The sequence below is a fragment of the Mercenaria mercenaria genome, chromosome 1 (assembly GCF_021730395.1).
Source record: "Mercenaria mercenaria strain notata chromosome 1, MADL_Memer_1, whole genome shotgun sequence".
Lineage (NCBI taxonomy): Eukaryota > Metazoa > Mollusca > Bivalvia > Venerida > Veneridae > Mercenaria > Mercenaria mercenaria.
In genome coordinates this window covers 10453873-10472391 of record NC_069361.1, presented here as the reverse complement: position 1 = coordinate 10472391, position 18519 = coordinate 10453873, and the positions used below count along the sequence as shown (strand labels likewise).

Here is an 18519-nt window from a genome sequence, read left to right as displayed (position 1 = left end):
ATACAACAACTGTCACTATAAACCAAAAGGTAACAAAGATAAAGTGTCAAGTTTACCAATTCAACTCCTGTTTTACATTAGTTGTCTGAAAAGACAAACACTCAAACACAAAGACAAGACAAACTTTAATAACAGACTGCACGAGTTTCTCTCTTTTCTTATAGTCACTGTTTGCAGCTTTTCTTCTGCAGACATCAACTTGGCGTAAAAGAAATCCTCCAGCACAAAACTGTTACCAAATTTCTTAACGTGTGTAATATAATGTAATTTTTTTGTATTGTCACATATCTCCAGACTTCTAAAGTAATTACTTAGCATAGTACTTGCGACATAATTATTATGTTATGAATCACAAGGCTTAGTAATTCAACAGGATATCATAGTTACAGTGAAATCATTAATATTCGTGGGGGACTAATTTTCGTGGATTTCGTGGTTAAGTCAATCCACGAAAATTAATCCCAATGAACAAGTAAAATTCCCATTCAGTTTATGTTCAAGTTTATGTTCAGAAGCTGAAATCCACAAATTTCATATCCCCACGAAACTGCCGTTCTGACCAAAACCACGAAATTTCATGCCAATGAAATTAAATGATTTTGCAGTACATAAACAGCTATCTAGTCATTTTCAGTGAATCAGCCCTTCCTAGTTTATCTTTCTTTAACAAGAAAAACATTTTATCAATTTATGATATAAAGTTATCTTGCTACAACATAACTACCTTTCTAAAGCTATCGGATGCATCTGTAAACTAATCTAACATAACATAAAATATATTTTTGTCTTGACATCTGAACAACAAAGTTACAGCTGAAACTCTAAAATAGCAATCAGTTGTCTGTGAATTCCAAGCATCACTAAAAGATTGTATCTAATATAGCTTCCAATCAAAGGAATGATTTCTGGCTGTCAATTACACACAGACATTCCTTCAAACATAAATCATCACCTTAAAAACTGCTGTTAACAAACTAATTTACACAAATTCATCCATTTTTTGTCACAAGTTTGCCAAAGAGCAAAATAAAACAGTCTGCTCAATTAACTTATATCAATCTAGTCACAAAACCAACAGAGCTATTGTTTAACATGTCAGAAACCTCTGCAGAAAATCAATACACTATAGCAGAGATGTTTCTCCAGAAAAAGTAGATTTCAGGCAAATCTAGTGTGATAACAATGTAACCCAGTAATTAATGTTGTTAGTGTAAGAACTATATTTCATAGGTCTGAAAGATTCTTACTGTATTATAAAGTGTATTCAAGTTTGCATATACAAATTACTGCCATATTTTATCAAATTCTGATAGGTGTTTGATATTGTGTTTAAGTGGTGGTATAACAGGTTCAGATCGGTGTCTTATTAATACTGTAGGGTGACAGAGGTTCAGCCAGGGGTCTACTTTGCCGTTGTATGGTGGTAGGGTGGCAGAGGTTCAGCCAGGTGTCTACTTTGCCATTGTATGGTGGTAGGGTGGCAGAGGTTCAGCCAGGAGTCTACTTTGCCATTGTATGGTGGTAGGGTGGCAGATGTTCAGCTAGGACTGTCTACTTTGCCACTGTATGGTGGTAGGGTGGTAGAGATTCAGCCAGGACTGTCTACTTTGCCATTGTATGGTGGTAGAGTGGCAGAGGTTCAGCCAGGACTGTCTACTTTGCCATTGTATGGTGGTAGGGTGGTAGAGATTCAGCCAGGACTGTCTACTTTGCCATTGTATGGTGGTAGGGTGGTAGAGATTCAGACAGGACTGTCTACTTTGCCATTGTATGGTGGTAGGGTGGTAGAGATTCAGCCAGGACTGTCTACTTTGCCATTGTTGGGTGGTAGGGTGGTAAAGATTTGATTGCCATTATGGGTTAGTACAGGTTAAGACCTGTGTCTTATTGCCATTTTGGGTGAAAAATATATAAACTTCAAAAAAAAAAACTACCCTATCTGGTCTCTTTCCCAAATGTATTGCAGATATGTGGTAGGGTGGTGTGTTTCTAGAACTTCAAAACTCAACAGCTGTATTACAGAAAAGTGGTCTCGATTTTTTCCGTACGGCCAGTAATAAAAAAAATAAAATTATTTGCGTTTCGAAATTACTTTTCTTGGTAGTTTATCCCAGTACTAGTTTGGTCTGAAGTTTATGCTAGTATATTTAGGCGCTCTTTGTCATGTGAATTTCGTGAAATATTTCGGCGTATATAAGTGTGAACTGATATTGTTCTCACCACTCGAGGTTTATGATTGGCAGCAAACAGTCTGTACCCACCCTCCCTCCCATGATGTATGTTGTGCTTGTATTTTAGTTATAGCTTGCTTCAACAAAACAAACTGTCATGAAAATCACTTGTCTAGAATATTAGTTAATTTCATTATAAAATAAATGTTGTTTTTGGTTTATGTTTACTATTCTACGCAGGTTATGTTAAGTTTTGAATATTTATAATGTGTGTTTGTTTAAATTTTCTAAGTAAATCACTCCGATTGTTAGTTGTAAAGCTACAATTTTGGTTGTATCTGTTTGGTTCTGGTGATGTCTTTTCTAATAAAATCTTAAACACCAGATAAATAATAGATTATTAATTATTCACGCCTGTGTTTTAGGCAAACTTGAAACATTTATCTTAACAACATGATTAAAGTTACTTTTAGTCTCGTTTCAGTTCAAATTTACCCGGATGCTAGATCACTTGGAACCTACAAAGAACATTAAATCGATTGTTGAAATATGAATTTACTTCGCTAACAATTGTACACTTATATGCTGCCAATTATATACCTTATTCCTACTTTTATTGTTTCTTTTTTGTCTTGTTGAAGGTAAACTGAGATTAGAGAATAATTGATTTACTCACAGCTTTTGCGTGAGTAAGTTACAATATAAGCTATTTATAGTAACAATAATGGGAAGTAATTCTAAACTATTGATCTGACACTCCTCATGATTGTGAACAATTGCGCCAAGTTACATCAAAATCCCTCCATGCATGAAGAAAAATGCTGCGGACAAAGTTGTCATTCTTGTATCTGACTTTTGACCTCTAAGTGTGACCTTGACCTTAGACCTAGGGACCTGGTTCTTTCACATGACACTCCGTCTTATGATGGTGAACATTTGTGCCTAGTTACATCAAAAACGCTCCATGCATGAAGAAAAAATGCTCCAGACAAAGTTTGTGGACGCCGCCTGCCCATCCGTCCGCCTCCCAGGGGTGTTCCCATAATACATCCTGTCTTTCAGACGGGCGTATAAAGAATAAAGATGTCATAAAATGTTGCTCAAATGTGATTGACCACCTTTAAAGCTAATTAATATTTCAACAGCCTAAATGCGTAATAACTGTAAAATAATCTTACCAGAGGTTCTCCTACATGTTATTCTGACAACATCATTATTGTTTATTAGATTACTAACACAGCTGTTTTTGATTTATTCATATGATATATTTCAAGTTTCAGAGATTTCAGACAGCATCATAGTTTATCATAGTTTATCATAAGATGTAAATACTTACTGGAAACTAAACATACAGCTGATATCACTTAAAATTCGACCTTCAATCAGTTACAAGAACTTTCTATGATCAAAGTTTTAACACAACGAAACATAAATAGGGATCAGTATTGGGTATTGCTCGTAAGTATTGACCTGGCACTCGTAAATATTCCATAATTATATTTCTGTTCATCCATTTTCAATGTTTGAACCTAAACAGCAATATAACTGTTGTAATTTTTCTTTATTGACAAAATGTCACTGTGTGGGTAGATATGCGTACAAAATGTTTAGCTGCCAATCTAAGGGTTTTGGGTTCAAGTCCTATGTCTGACCTTATATTTCATTCAAAATTTATCTGCAAACTTAACAGGCAAAAAAAAAAATTGCCACACTTATCTTATCAAACTTATCATGATTTTTATGGACCATTTATTGAAAGAACTACATTTGTATTCAAGTCAACCATTGTAGAAATCATGACATATAGAATTTATGTTACATAAAATAATGTAAGCATAAAAGTAGTTTGACAATAACAAATAATGTTAGCATAAAAGTAATAATTTAAAGATAACATTACATTACAATTAATTTAAAAAAAATGGTCTTAAGTGATTTTGAGCCCATGGTTACATTAGTGGAAGACAGACACCTTAGCACTACACCACTGTGTCATCAGTTAACTATGTATCTACAGTAGATTATCCTAGTTATATAGATATTTTCAGGATACAAATATTGCGTAAACTAATGAAAACGCCCGAAAATATTGGCAAAGATTTATAAGATCCAGGTCAATACTTACGGACAATACACTTAATTTAATAAAATGGACAAATTGCACCAAATGAACAAAATTCTATTCTAACAGCAACTTATATATTTCAACTTTTGTACTAATGCTATAACAAGCGACTGCTTTTTCGATAGTTTTGTTTTATTTTTGAAACATATAACTTTACAGCTGAGATAAGCCATAGTAACGGGTGAGGGTGGGAGTCTAGGAAAGTGGAAAAAGGATTTCTAATGGGCCCATTGACATAATTTTTCTTAAAGTGGGAGATGTTTAATCTCAACAGACTGTACAAGTCTTATTATAGTGAGTTGGAATTTTCAGGTATCAAGTGTTGTAAATACGCAGTATGTTAATTCTGTTTACATGAACTATATAAATATGCAGAAATTGTTCCAATATTCAAATAGAAACTTTATGTCTATTATACATGTACCTTTAAGGAACAAAAATACCCATTTCAGAGTTTAAGATCCCTATTAAAAATGTGTTTTATTATTTTCTATGAAATTTTGAAACTATCCCCTTTCAATATGGACATACTTTAAAAGGATACAATTTCTTTTACTTTCAATATAATTTCTAGTTTTGCATTTGACTAAGTTAGGCAATTGGAGATAATAATAATTTTATAAACATGCATCTCTAATGATTTTCATTGCCACTGCAAATCTTTGATAAATATAACACAGCAGTACTTTATATTCATATAATTTCTTTGGCAAAGTATCTTTATCAAATTTATAATAATAATACTTACTTAAAATAACTTTATCTTGGATGGGCAGCCATGATAAGAAAATAAATATAATACCTTTAGGGAAATCTAAACACAACTTTTTGTATTAAGCACTCTCTGAACATAAATAAGCATAACAGTTCACTTGCTAATGTTTTAAACAAGTCCATTAATTCATCTACCTTTAAACAATGAAACCTATTGATGTGTATCATACAAATCTTTTCAAAAGAAAAATGTAACAGCCCTTTCCTATGTCTTTCTAGCAAGAAACGAGCTTTAATCAATTTCGATTTAAAAAGTTAATTACCTGTAGAGAGAGCACATTAACCATTTACTGGCTGAATTTTCTTTCCTTTCACATTTACCAACTGGCTACCTGACTCCAATAATTACACCTGTGATTAATCACACAAAAATATTCATCTATCTAAATAACTTGCCTGTCTACTCAAGTTAATCCAGGTGTGAGTCCAAGAATACATTAAGGATATAGCAAAAAAATATATACAGATACTTTATAGTATTTTATACAAAGTTCAAATGATAAAAAATATCCACTGTGTAAGATATATTCCATTTGTTCCCAGAGCCGGGTAAGCGAGATCAATACAGTGATAAGACATGACATGAGCAGAGTAAATTGAAAATCAACATTCAACATACAATGTGCAGGAGCCACTAAAACCAGAAAGATGCTTTTTAATACAAGCATTAAATCTAAAGATTAAGCTGAAAATATCTTGTGAAAGGTATTACTTCCTGCACTTATGAAATACAAGTACAATCCCTGTACAGCCCTTTTCTATATCTTTATTCAGTAGTGGACCAGGAATACAAATTGTCAAATGGCTTTGCAAGTCAGAAACTATCCAAGCACATAATTACTAGTTATTTGTATGCATAAATTATTAATTAATGCAATAATAAAATCTAAGAAAAACTTTGCTGCAATGGAAACATAGCAGACAAGTAAAATACCAGGGGTTCCATTTGACCCGGGACCCCGGGTCCGGACCCGGGAGATTTTCAAAAGACGCTCAAAGGACCCGGCAGAATACTTGCCTGTGCGTCCTTCGGGACCCGGGGGCATTTTCCTTTGATAATCCTTTCTCTTATCATTAATTTCCTTCAGTAAAACTATTTCCACGATAGACACGTGTATTCAAAATAAACACTCGCGGTCATGCTCTCCTGCCTTTGATCTCTGCTAAATCCCGCCCTTTCTCCTGTAGACATGCCTCGCTGATTTTTTATCAGCAATTTACGTCACGGTGAGTGCACACAGGTAACAAGAAATCAATGAAGTGTTGAAATTAATTGATAAAGCCAAGTCAAGTCAAGTCAAAACCTTTTATTTCACTCATTTCATGAATACATGAATAAATGAGGTAAGATATTTTAACAATATATTGGAGGCTCATAAGAAAATATTAGTACAATTCAATTCTAACAAAATATGATGTTTTCACAATAACGCCTTTCATATCTAGATTTCATATGTCAGTATTACAATATAATAAATAAATATATAAATAAATAAATGATGCCCCCATTCGGGCATCGGAGAGTCATAAAATGTACGGAGATGAAAATACAAAATTCATTTATCTTAGCTGTGACAATATAATTTTAACAAATTTGCACAATTTTAAAAAATCTTTTTTTTTTCCAGTATTTATAAGTTGTTCCAATTTAAATACATTCGGATTTCTGAAGAAATATGGTTTGATAAATTTTTTTTCGTTCATTTGAAAACAGGTTACACTCGAAAGATAATGAAACTCGTCTCCTAACTTATTTTCACAGTTGTTACATGTTCTTTGGTTTAATGGTAATCTTGTCCAATTTCCTGTTTCTACAGGTAACCTATGGTTTCTCGTGCGAAATTTTATGACAGAATACAATAGAGACTTTGGGGTATTTGATAGATATTTTTCTTGACCAATGAAGTCTTGAATAATCTATAGAATGTGCTATTGCTAGAATTTTCAACTAACGAGTACCATGCGTTTATAAATAAATCCTTTAGTTTATATTTAACTGCCATTTTAAGCCATTTGCTATTTGTGAATGTTTGTTGATCCCATATATTATTAAAACCGCACTTAATTAAGATAGATTGAACAGCATACAGCCACGGACATTTTTTTTTAAAAGATTCGTGGTTACAATTTCTGCTAATAGCATACATATTTTTATAGATAATGGAGGAGAGTTTGGTAGGAAAATCATCATTTTCATTGTTGACAATTCTTGACCAGAAAGATATAATTTTTTCTTCTATATCGATATTTATAGGCATGCAACCTGTCTCGCCATATACCATGTAACCCGGTGTCGATCTTTTAAGTTTTAGAACGTACTTTAGAAATTTCAACTGTACTCGTTCGATTACTTCATTATTTCCTGTTCCCCAAATTCAGCACCATATAACAAAATAGGCTTGATTGTTTTATTAAATAAGTCAATTTGAAGATCTACTGGGAGATCAAGGCGATGTGAATTTCTAATCAAACTGTACATAGCTCGTGTTGCTTGAGATGCAATATGAGATTTACACTTATTAAAAGAGCCATTTCTGCTAAACAAAATCCCTAGATATTTATATTCATTTACTATTTCCATACGTTCATTTTTAAAAAGAAAATTACAGTTAGGCTGACGTCCTCTAGAGAAAATTATTATTTTAGACTTTGAAGTATTTACTGTCAGTTTCCACTGGTCACAATATTGGGCATAAAGGTCTAAAGCTTTCTGCAGGCCTGTTTCTGATTCTGATAATATAACAGTGTCATCAGCATAGAGTAATATAAAAATCTTTAAAAAGTCACGTAGTGCACCGTTTTGATAGCTTGCAATAGTAACACCGCTTTCAAAGTTATTTTGAAGAAAGAAATCATTGAGATCATTTAAATATAATGAAAACAAAAGAGGTGACAAGTTCTCTCCTTGTCGAACGCCGACATTGCATGTAAAAAATTGCGAACACTCAGAATTTGCTCTAACACACGATTTTATGTTTTGGTACATATTTTGGATTAATTTCAAACATTTACCGTTAATATTAAGATTCAAAAGTTTTTGCCAAAGTCCTTTTCGCCATACAGTATCAAACGCTTGTTTAAGATCAATAAAGGCACAGAACAATTTTCCCCTGTTAGTACTTTGGTACTGAATTAAATGGTGAAGTATTAACATGTTATCAGATGTTGAAAATTTTTTTCTAAATCCTGCTTGGCAGTTGTGCAAAACATTATTTTCTTCTATATATTTAGTCAATCTGTTATTAATTACACACGTAAACAATTTGCCCAAGCAGCTAAGAAGTGTAATAGGTCGGTAATTTTCTGGCTTTAAAATATCACCTTTGTTTTTGTAAATGGGATTTATAACACCAATAGTCCACGATTCTGGAATAACTCCACTATTAAAAACAAGATTAAAAAGATTCAAATATATACCTTTCATGATGTGATATGTAGACTTAATATGTTCGTTTACAATTTTATCCACTCCACTCGCTTTATTGTTTTTTAATGATTTTATTGCAAAATCTATTTCATTTTGTGTAATTGGAATATTTATGTTGTTATTCAGTTGTTCACTTGGTACAATATCATTAATGCCTTCCTCGATATTATGGGAAAAATTTACATTTTTGAAATAATTATACAAGTCTGAAATATTTGCTTCGGGTTTACTATTTTGATTTTTCTCATTTATAACTTTCCAATATTTCCTAGGATCACAGTTTTTAAGTTTGCGTAATTTTTCAATATCTCTTTTATGGGATTTGTCATGATAAAATTTCATAGTTTTCTTATATTTCTTACTTTGTATTTTTAGATTATTTCTATTATTTTCAGTTTTCCTTAATTTATATAAATACTTAGCTCTATGGAAGTCCCTTCTGGACTTTTTACATTGTAACCCAAACCAGTCAGATGTTTTATTGCCATTTTTGTTACTATGTGAATTATGATAACCAAAAGACTCTTGCGAACATTTTAAAAACAGTTCAGATATTGATGTTACAACATCATCCGCTGTTTCTTGGTTAAATGAATTATGTTGTTCTAGCTCCTGTAATTTATTTTGAATTTTTTGCACTTCAAGTCTATCAATGTTTTGAACAAAATTATTCAATTTTGCATTATCCCAGAGTTTTACAGTTGGAAAATTCGGTGTTGTTTCATTTTTAACATGACAGTGTTCAATATCAAACGAGACACATAACGGATTATGTGCATCAGAATACATTGGACAAAAATCTAACACTTGTAATGAACATACATTCTTGAACAAATTCGATGTACATAAGAAATAATCTACAGTACTAACATTTTTGCATGTTACTTTTCCTGGTATATCGCCCCTGGTTCTTCCGTTTAAAATATACAAATTATTCAACTGTAGAAAATCTATTAATCTGTAACCATAATTATTTACTGAGCTATCCATGTTAATACGTTTTTTGTATACACTTGAGGAGGATTCAAAATTTGTCATTTCAACATTATACTCATCATATATATCATCTAAATTCTGCGAATCGAAAAAATCTTGATCTACAACAATGTAGTCGTTCAAGCTTTTAGTTCTCGAGTTCAAATCCCCAAAAAGACACAATGCGTTATAATTATGCGAAATGTTAATAAAATCGGATTGAATCTCCATAAATGGGTCCTCAGATGAGTATTCTGAATACTCGGGAGGAATATAGATAACACCGCACAAAATATCGCTATCTGACTGTGAAAGCTGTTTAGAAATACTAAACCATAAAACAAGTTTACAATCTGTTTTCTATCACTTTTACAAATTTTGATACGTCTTTATTAACAAGTAACGCGAGTCCGCCTGACTTCCGTCCATTTCTAACTATATCTTTCCTACACTTGCGGTAAAAATCAAAATTCTTAACGTCAATGTAATCCAAATTATCTAGTTTTGTTTCTTGCAAACCTATAATATTATACCTTTGCAGTAACTCAATAAATTCTGGTGTATACACTTTCGATTTTAATCCACATACATTTAATGATAGGATTTTCAAAGAAGTATGTTCAACGGTTACATCATTTTTTGAACTTTTATGTGAATTTTCATTTGTACCCGGTGTTCTACAATTTGACCTTTCCGATCGCGGCGCGGGCGTATCACTAGAATTCAAATTATTTCTTACATTTTGATTTAAATCTAAACTGTTTTCCATTGTTATGCATTTACTATCGCATACATTAGAAAAAAAAAACGGTAATGTGCGACATGTATCACTATTTGAGTTGACATCTAAATGTCTTCCATATACATCTATATTTTCCACCTGTAAAGTATCGCATAGAACATCATTATTTGAAAACGGTACACTATGATTATTTGTTATTAACAAATTTGTACTTTGATCAGTTACATGCCAAAGGCAATCATTCAAAATTGAGTAAGGATTACTACAACAATCTATAACATAATTACGACCTTGTGCGGTATTACTACCGTAATTTTCATGAAAAGAATTATACAATGGGTACTGCTTAAAATACAAGTCACAATTATCAATATTGTCGACACCATAAATCCGCCCACTCAAAAACTGGTTATTTATTAAGGTGTCCGTGTAAAGCGAATCCTGTGTACTGTCAAAAAAGGCGCCAATTATTAAATTATCGTAAGCAGCTGATTACCGAGCATGTGAAAAGTGCCCTGCAAGATTTTTTCATGCCAACTTTAAATTAGACCATTGTTTAGTGATCATATCGTAATTTCAACAAGAAACTTCACAAATTTTGATGAATTTCGAAAGCAAAAATAAGTTTAGAATGTCCGTTCACGGGTCTAATTACACCCGATGTCATATGCATATTTCCAAAATTCCTAAAAAAAAACCTGACTTTCAATGCAGTTTTTTATGATAAGTAGCATCATTATTTGAGGAACTATCGCTGATTTAGCTTAGTTTGCAAAATAGACTGAGCAAAAACTACTTTCCGATGACATTCTGAAAGTGTAACAGTATTCGGATAGTACATTTTGGATACATTTTTCTAGAGTGTTATAGCACTGTTCTGTTATTAAAAATGAAATGAAATATTGAAGAAAAACCTAATTAAAATAACATGAATTTTGATAAATATTAGTTTACAATATGAGACTATATGATCTGAGACTGACATTTTTATTATGCTGTAACATGATCTTGGGTTTATTGTTTTCTTAGGTAAAGATCTACGTATTACTGAATAAAAAAAATATAGTAAATTATATTGATGTGTTGGGACAGGACTCCTGTATTTTGGGAAAGGACCCTTCAAAATTTGGGCCCAAGGGTCCTGGGACTCTTGGGTTTTCGGGTCTAGTGGAACCCCTGAAATACTATCAGACTTTGTTTTACAGTCTGTGCATATTGGGATAACTGAATGTGCAAAACCTCTCACATCACCTACCATCAGAGTACACTTGCACTCCATGATCCCAAAAGACCAGAAATTATAACAATACTGAGTCCAGTTTAATAAATTAAAAAGCACTTCATCCCACTAAATTGTGTAACCTCACTTCTTTTGAATAAATACATTGATGAAATGGCAACAAGAATTGACATGACTTTATCAATACTAATTCTTAGTTAGGTTATTTATAAACAGTAAAGCAACTGCCTTCAGCACTTTATTACACCAATGATAAAAGACTTAGTGTCAATAATTACCTACAGTGTAAATAACAGTTGTTGTTTTTCACACACAGTCATAATCTACCTATATCTTATTATGAAAGTATAAAATGTGTTATAATAGGTTTACATTATGTACTATTTCCTGTGATATTATCACTTTGTTTTTGCCACATGCAAACTGTCCATTTTTGAAGGTTTGGCAGAATCTTCTGCAATGGTTCTTACACATGAACTGCACCATTCATGGACAAAATTCCCATATAAATTATCAATAAACATCAGTTTGCAAGTGTGACTACTTCATTTCTAGATTTATTAAACTCAACGAACTGAAATAAAATTAACACGGAATACAATAAATGCACTCAGACATGACAAAACAAGAGCTGTCAGAGGACAGCAATGGTTGACTTTCAAAAACCAAAAAAGGGGCATAATTTTGTAAAAAAATGCAAAACAGAGTTATGGAACCTGTACAATTCATGTTCAGTTCATCAACGTGGACAAGTGTGACAGGTTCCGTTTACAGCTATTTTGCTCTTTAACAAAATTATTTTTTGACTTAACAGTTCTTGGTTAAGTTTTTGTATGTTTAATTAAAGCTGGTATCTCAGTACCCACTAAAGGGAATGGATTGAAACTTCACACACTTGTTCACTGTGATGATCTGAAATGCAATACATAGGTTCCATAACTCTTAACTGCACATTTTTACAAAAGTACTCCCCTTTTTCAAATCAGCAATTTTTGGTTAAGTTTTCATGCTAGCTAAATACTCATTAATGGGAATGGATTGAAACTTAACACATTTGTCCACTGTGATGCTGACACGAACTGCAAAAGTTCAATAACTCTATTTTGCATTTTTACAAAATTATGCCCTTTTTTCAACTTTTATTTTCGTTCAATTGACAAGGCTGTTGAACTTGAATAGTCGAGCATCGCTGTCCTACAACAGCTCTTGTTTAAGGAAGTGTAATGTGGATGTTTCACTCTCCAAATTGTTTCATCGCCACACCCACCTATATTCAGAATTTAAAGTCAATCCCATGAACTGTAAAAATATTCAGAATTTTTTTCAGGTTGTACACAAAGAGCAGATATAACATTTGAGTTTCATCAGCTCATTTCCACTTAACTAAATGCCAAGTTTAAAGTCAATAGCCTAAAGAGTTAAGTTATGCTCTGGATACATCTCATAATGGATGGATGAACAGACTTACAGACACATGCACCATCACATAACACATCTGTATACACAAATGGACATATAAAAAAGTTAATTTAGGTCATATGTTTGTGCTATAATTATTAAAATGAATGCTTAGAAGATTGATTTACAGCAAAAACCAAGTGCTCAGACCCTATTAGTCATCTTCTATGATCCTACAAGGGTAAGACAAAGGTACTAATTCTTTTCACACATATTAAAAATGTCTAAGAACCGTATGTGCCATACATTAAGTACAAGCACAAGACAAAGTTAAGTAACAGCTACATTAATTTTAAATAGATTGAGTTAGCAGAGAATTTGTTGTGCAAAAGAATATTAACAGTCTAAGAGAGCATGCTATAATGAAAATCAGGAAATGTAATGTGATTCATCATCAAAATGTATGACTCATTTTAACTTTCCTTCATATCAACTTCAATAGGGGAGGATCAAGTTGACAATCATCAAACAAAAGTTTGGAGACAATTTTTCCCTTTAATTTCATAACTTATGACTTCTCTTATGTATCAAAATGCATACCAGTTTATCACATCTAAAACTTAAAAAACAAGAGGGCCATGATGGCCCAATATCGCTCACCTGGTTAAATGGTTGCTATGAAGATTGTCATTTAAGCTTGACCCCAGGGTCATAAATTGAACAAACTTGGTAGAGTTCCACTAGGCAATGCTACACACCAAATATCTAAGCTGTAGGCCTTCTAGTTTATTTCTAGACATTTTTTGGAAGATTTTCCTATGTACAATCAAGTAACCCCTGGGGCGGGGTCAATTTGAAGCCGAGGGTCATGATTTGAACAAATTTTGTAGAGGTCCACTAGGCAATGCTATATGTCAAAAATATAAGCTCTAGGCTTTCTGGTTTATTTTTCTAAAAATTTTGAAGATTTTCCTATAGAAATCTATGTAAAATCAAGTGACCCCTGGGGCGGGGTCAATTTTGACCCCGGGGTCATGATTTGAACAACTTCAGTAGAGGTCCACTAGGCAATGCTACATGTCAAACATCTAAGCTCTAGGGCTTCTGGTTTTTGAGAAGAAGATTTTTTAAGATTTTCCTATGTAAAAACTTGGTAGAGGTCCACTAGGCATTGCTTCACACCAAATATCTAAGCTCTAGGGCTTCTTGAGAAGAAGATTTTTGAAGTTTTTCCTTTCGGTTGCCATGGCAACCAGAGTTCTGCATGGAATTCAATTCTTTGAACAGTTTTTGTAGAGCTTCACCAAGGAACATTCCTGTGAAGTTTGGATGAAATTGGCCTAGCGGTTTATGAGGAGATGTCGTTTAAAGTAAAAGTTTACAGCCGGACGCCGGACGGTGAGTGATCACAATAGCTCACCCTGAGCCTTTGGCTCAGGTGAGCTAAAAAATAGTTTTTGCTGGAGAATGAACAAGTTCAGATTAAATAATAAGACTATTTTCAGTGGTCATATTTAGCAGTATTTTCTACCAGCTAAAATAAGCTTAGTACTGCCATTTTTCATTCCCTCACTAAAAGGAAAAACTACTATGTTACATTCACAGTTAAATTTTTATTAATATTTCATTGGCCAACATTTACTAACTGATTAATCATGCAAGTTAGTTTTTGTGTACGAGCAAAAATATTTTCAGCTAGCTGCCATTTTTATCCAGCTGAAGTGAAAGCCTACTAAGTTAAAACTTGAGTTGCTGTACTATTGCAAGCTATTCTCATTATCACTATTAAGTCACTCGTAATCATTCTTATTTGTACATCAAAATCATTAAAAACATAAATAATAACATTCCTTGCATGACGAATAATGTGTACTTACACCAAAAACTTCATTATAGTGAAGAAGGTGTAATTCAGCGACATCTGGTGGAACGCCAATCTATACGCTTCTCAACGTCGCGTCATTACGTTCTATAAAGCTGTTGGAAACAAAATGGCGTCAGGTGATGCAGGAGGGCGATACACCAGAGGTTTTTTTTCATTCTCGACAGGATAATCTTGGTGGTCAATCTTTAGCCTGCTGGCGGCAAGTCATTCTGCCTTTGCGACCAGTGCAGACCAAGATCAGCCTGCACATCTGTGCAGGCTGATCATGGTCTGCGCTGTTCCCTATTCAGTCAGTAAATTTTTATTGAACACCCATTTGAATGATAAATGGTACTGTCCAAATTGAATGATGGACTATTCTATTTTAGAAATTTAGCTGGCTAAGGGTTAAAGGTGCCAAATAAAGACAAAATAATAAAAAAATACATAAATCTTGAAATATACTACTAAACATTACGATAGCTGTGCAATATTCCTTTGAAGTCAAAACATGTGCAGAGAAACGAATAATTTTTTTTTTGTATTTTCTTTGACTGACATGGGTGGTTGTTTTATCCTACTTTTGTATTTATCGCTTAATCGGGGATCACATAATTTTAAAATTAATTCAAACGAATCTACTTTCTGAGATACGCACTACACTAATTCGACGGACAGATGGGCGGGCAAGGGAACACTAATTGCCCCACCCAAACGTAACTTGGATGGGGGCACATAAAAAGAAATATTTCATATTGTTACATTCTCTATGCAAAAGAAATCATATACCGCCAGTTGCACCTTAAATTATACTTAATAACACATCTTGAAATATGTCCTAACATTAAATTTTCATGCGAAAAAAAATATACAGCCTTCTTTTTACCGTGGGATACAATGAAAATTTAGATTATTTCTGACTGAATATTTGCATATGTACATGTATATGCACTTGCTTATTTGTACTTTATCTCGCAATTGTATAATCTAAGAAGGTAACTTGAAAATTACCACATATATTCACGTGATTAAGACAACTATGAAATATAATGATTTGGAAATACAAGAATGAAAGTATGTTTCAGAAAGTATTAGATTTTTTTAAAACGGAATGGCTAAATATCTATTTGCAAACAGCATACGCTGTTTTAGTAATAAGACATAAATTTGCGTAACGTCAGAAAAAAGCGGGAAAATGCGCAACGTCAAACACCGCCCATGGCGCCATTTGAGACTTTTTCATTTTTTGCGACTTTGTAGCTTGAAAACAAAGTCGGTAGTCAAGGACCTTTTTTTCGTTATTTTGCTGAGAAATGCCATTAAAGTAAAACTGTAATGTAAATTTGTTAAAAAATCTATGGACCAGTAAATGCATGCTCCAAATTTATACAAGAAACGTCACTTCCGTAGAGGTCAGATTTTGGAACAACACGTGCTAAGATTTATTGCTACAACTTAATTAATCGGAAAGGGTCAGCCTCAAACTTATCACTTAACAAACTCCCGTGCAGTCAATGTTGCTGTGGGCTAATATTTATCTGGTAGAAGTGTATTTCACTGATTTATCAAATGATTTTCTTATGATTTTTTTTAAAGTCAGAAAAATAAAAGAAAATGGGGGTGGGGAAAATTTATGACAATACTGCGAAAACGAAGTCGGTGACCCCTGATTTTTGTTTGCTCATTTTACAGTAAAATAAATGTATAAGATGATACTAGCTTTTTTTTAAAAAAATCTATGGACCAGATCATGCACACTTCTTAGTCATTCTGCACGAAAACAATAATTTCAAAGGAAGATTTTGGCATGATTTTTGCATAAAGTAAGCATTCCTTCAGCGAATAGTGGGAGTATATATTTAAAAATTACATCACCGTATAGGTTTCGACTGGTATATTATACAAAATGGAAAATTTTTTTTTAAATAAAATGAACGCCCCGAAACTAAATTAATCGCCATGAAAACCGCAATGTCACGACTATTTCCGACTAGGCTAGAAGGTGAAATTTCGACGTCATTTTCGTAGAAAGTGTGCATTTGACCTTTTCAATAATTTTACATCTAGTGAAGATCAACTTTTGCTGTTTTTTACGTATGTTATCAAGGATGCAATTTGTTTTCAAAGATTCTGCTCATTACACCTTCTTCACCATAACAAAGTCATGAGGACATTTGCTTGATATATATCTGACTAACTTAAATAATATTTCAAAAACATTCCATGACCACTAGCTTAGTATTTTAAAATTCCACTAGCATTTAGCTTGTATGCTTGTCTAATTTTAAACTCTGAATTCTTTGATACACACTACATTTAAAAATTAACTATTATTTTTTAACTCACAGTATTGATCTATGGAATTTTTTCACAACAGATGCTTGCAATATAGATTTTCTATTGCATCATCGATAATCCATTAACTATTGTTACAAGTTTAGTACATACTACAGGTCTGAGGATTTCTCTTTATCTTGCGTTTAAGTTGTAAGATGGGACATTGATTAGCATTGTCATTTGGACTAGCTGAATTCTCCCCCCAAGTTGTAAACAAAATAAAGCTGAAAAATCCAAAGCAAAGGGTATCTAAGGGTTATACTCTCAAATTATTGAAAACAAATTCCTTTACTTTAAGGATCATGTAAAGCTTTTGAGACCACAGAATGTTTGAAAGTTTCACTTAATAACTCATCGAAGAGTTACATACCTCCAGTTATTGTTATATCACTCTGTTACTGTATATAAAAACACACAATGTATGATATAGCAAGGTTGGTTCCAGATCTTATAATAATTGCAGTACTGGCTGTAAATTTTATAACTTTTAAAAAGCTGTCAAAACATTCCAACTTCAAACAATCAAGATAAATACATTGGGACATAAAACATAAGACCATATTTACATCTGCATGATTGTCACAGTAATAAACCCTAATTTTCTAAATAATCAAACACGGTCTCCTTTAATGCGGATTTTGCAGTCGGACAATTTTTTGCAATATTTTTTTCCCTAGCTTTATAAGATCAGTTAGTACAGAGATATTCACATTGCAACATTACAAAACAAAGCAGAAAAATATGTCAAACAGAATCCTTTTATGGTCAGTTCTAAATAGCTATCGTTGATAGCGGAAATCCTTATATCTGCTACCCTACGGCACGCTGTATTTCCTCTTGAATTTTTACACTCTTAACTAGAAAACTAAAAAGGCGATTTTGTATTATTTCAGGCGATAGTCATAGTCTTTTTTATCCGGGTCTCTAGCCAATCAAGATTGGAAACAAACGTTATAAGGATAATTACCGGGTTTTGTCTGATAACGCCGGGATCTTCAATAAATCTATTCCCATTATTACTTTCTTTTCCCGTCGCCATTTTCTCCAATAAACAGTATACAATTTACTGGATTACGGCACTAGAGGGCGCGTTAAACCACGTGTATTGAAAGGTAAACAATTATTGGGATACGGCTTACGATAGAGTGAATGTGTGTACGGCTTACGGCACACGCTAGACTGGCATCAGTCTTAAGAGTAGTTTTAAAAGTAAAGCACTTGGCCATAAAATCAATCCTCTCTGATACCACTTTCTTAAAAAATTTACAACATCTCTTATCTCCAACTCTAACGTCTGTTGAGATAAGCCACAGTAAAAGAAGGCCACAGAAATAGGAAAAGAAAATTTTGTAATGGGCCTGTTGACATATTTTTTTCTTTTAATAGAATGGGAATTTATGTTTAATCTCAACAGACTGTGTAAGTCTAGGCACACGCCAATATCTATTGATCTTTACGTTGGCCGA

The 18519-nt window shown here is 33.0% G+C and overlaps 1 protein-coding gene across 1 annotated transcript in view; it reads right to left on the bottom strand.

Moving 5' to 3' along the window:
* LOC123545010 (uncharacterized) overlaps positions 1 to 18139 on the bottom strand; it is a 41783-nt gene extending 23644 nt beyond the window's left edge. Inside the window, exon 1 of the mRNA XM_045331220.2 lies at positions 18021 to 18139. Within this exon, the coding sequence (XP_045187155.2) occupies positions 18021 to 18092 (72 nt within the window). The 5' untranslated portion in view covers positions 18093 to 18139. The remainder of the gene's footprint in view (positions 1 to 18020) is intronic.
* Between the last annotated feature and the right edge of the window lie 380 nt (positions 18140 to 18519).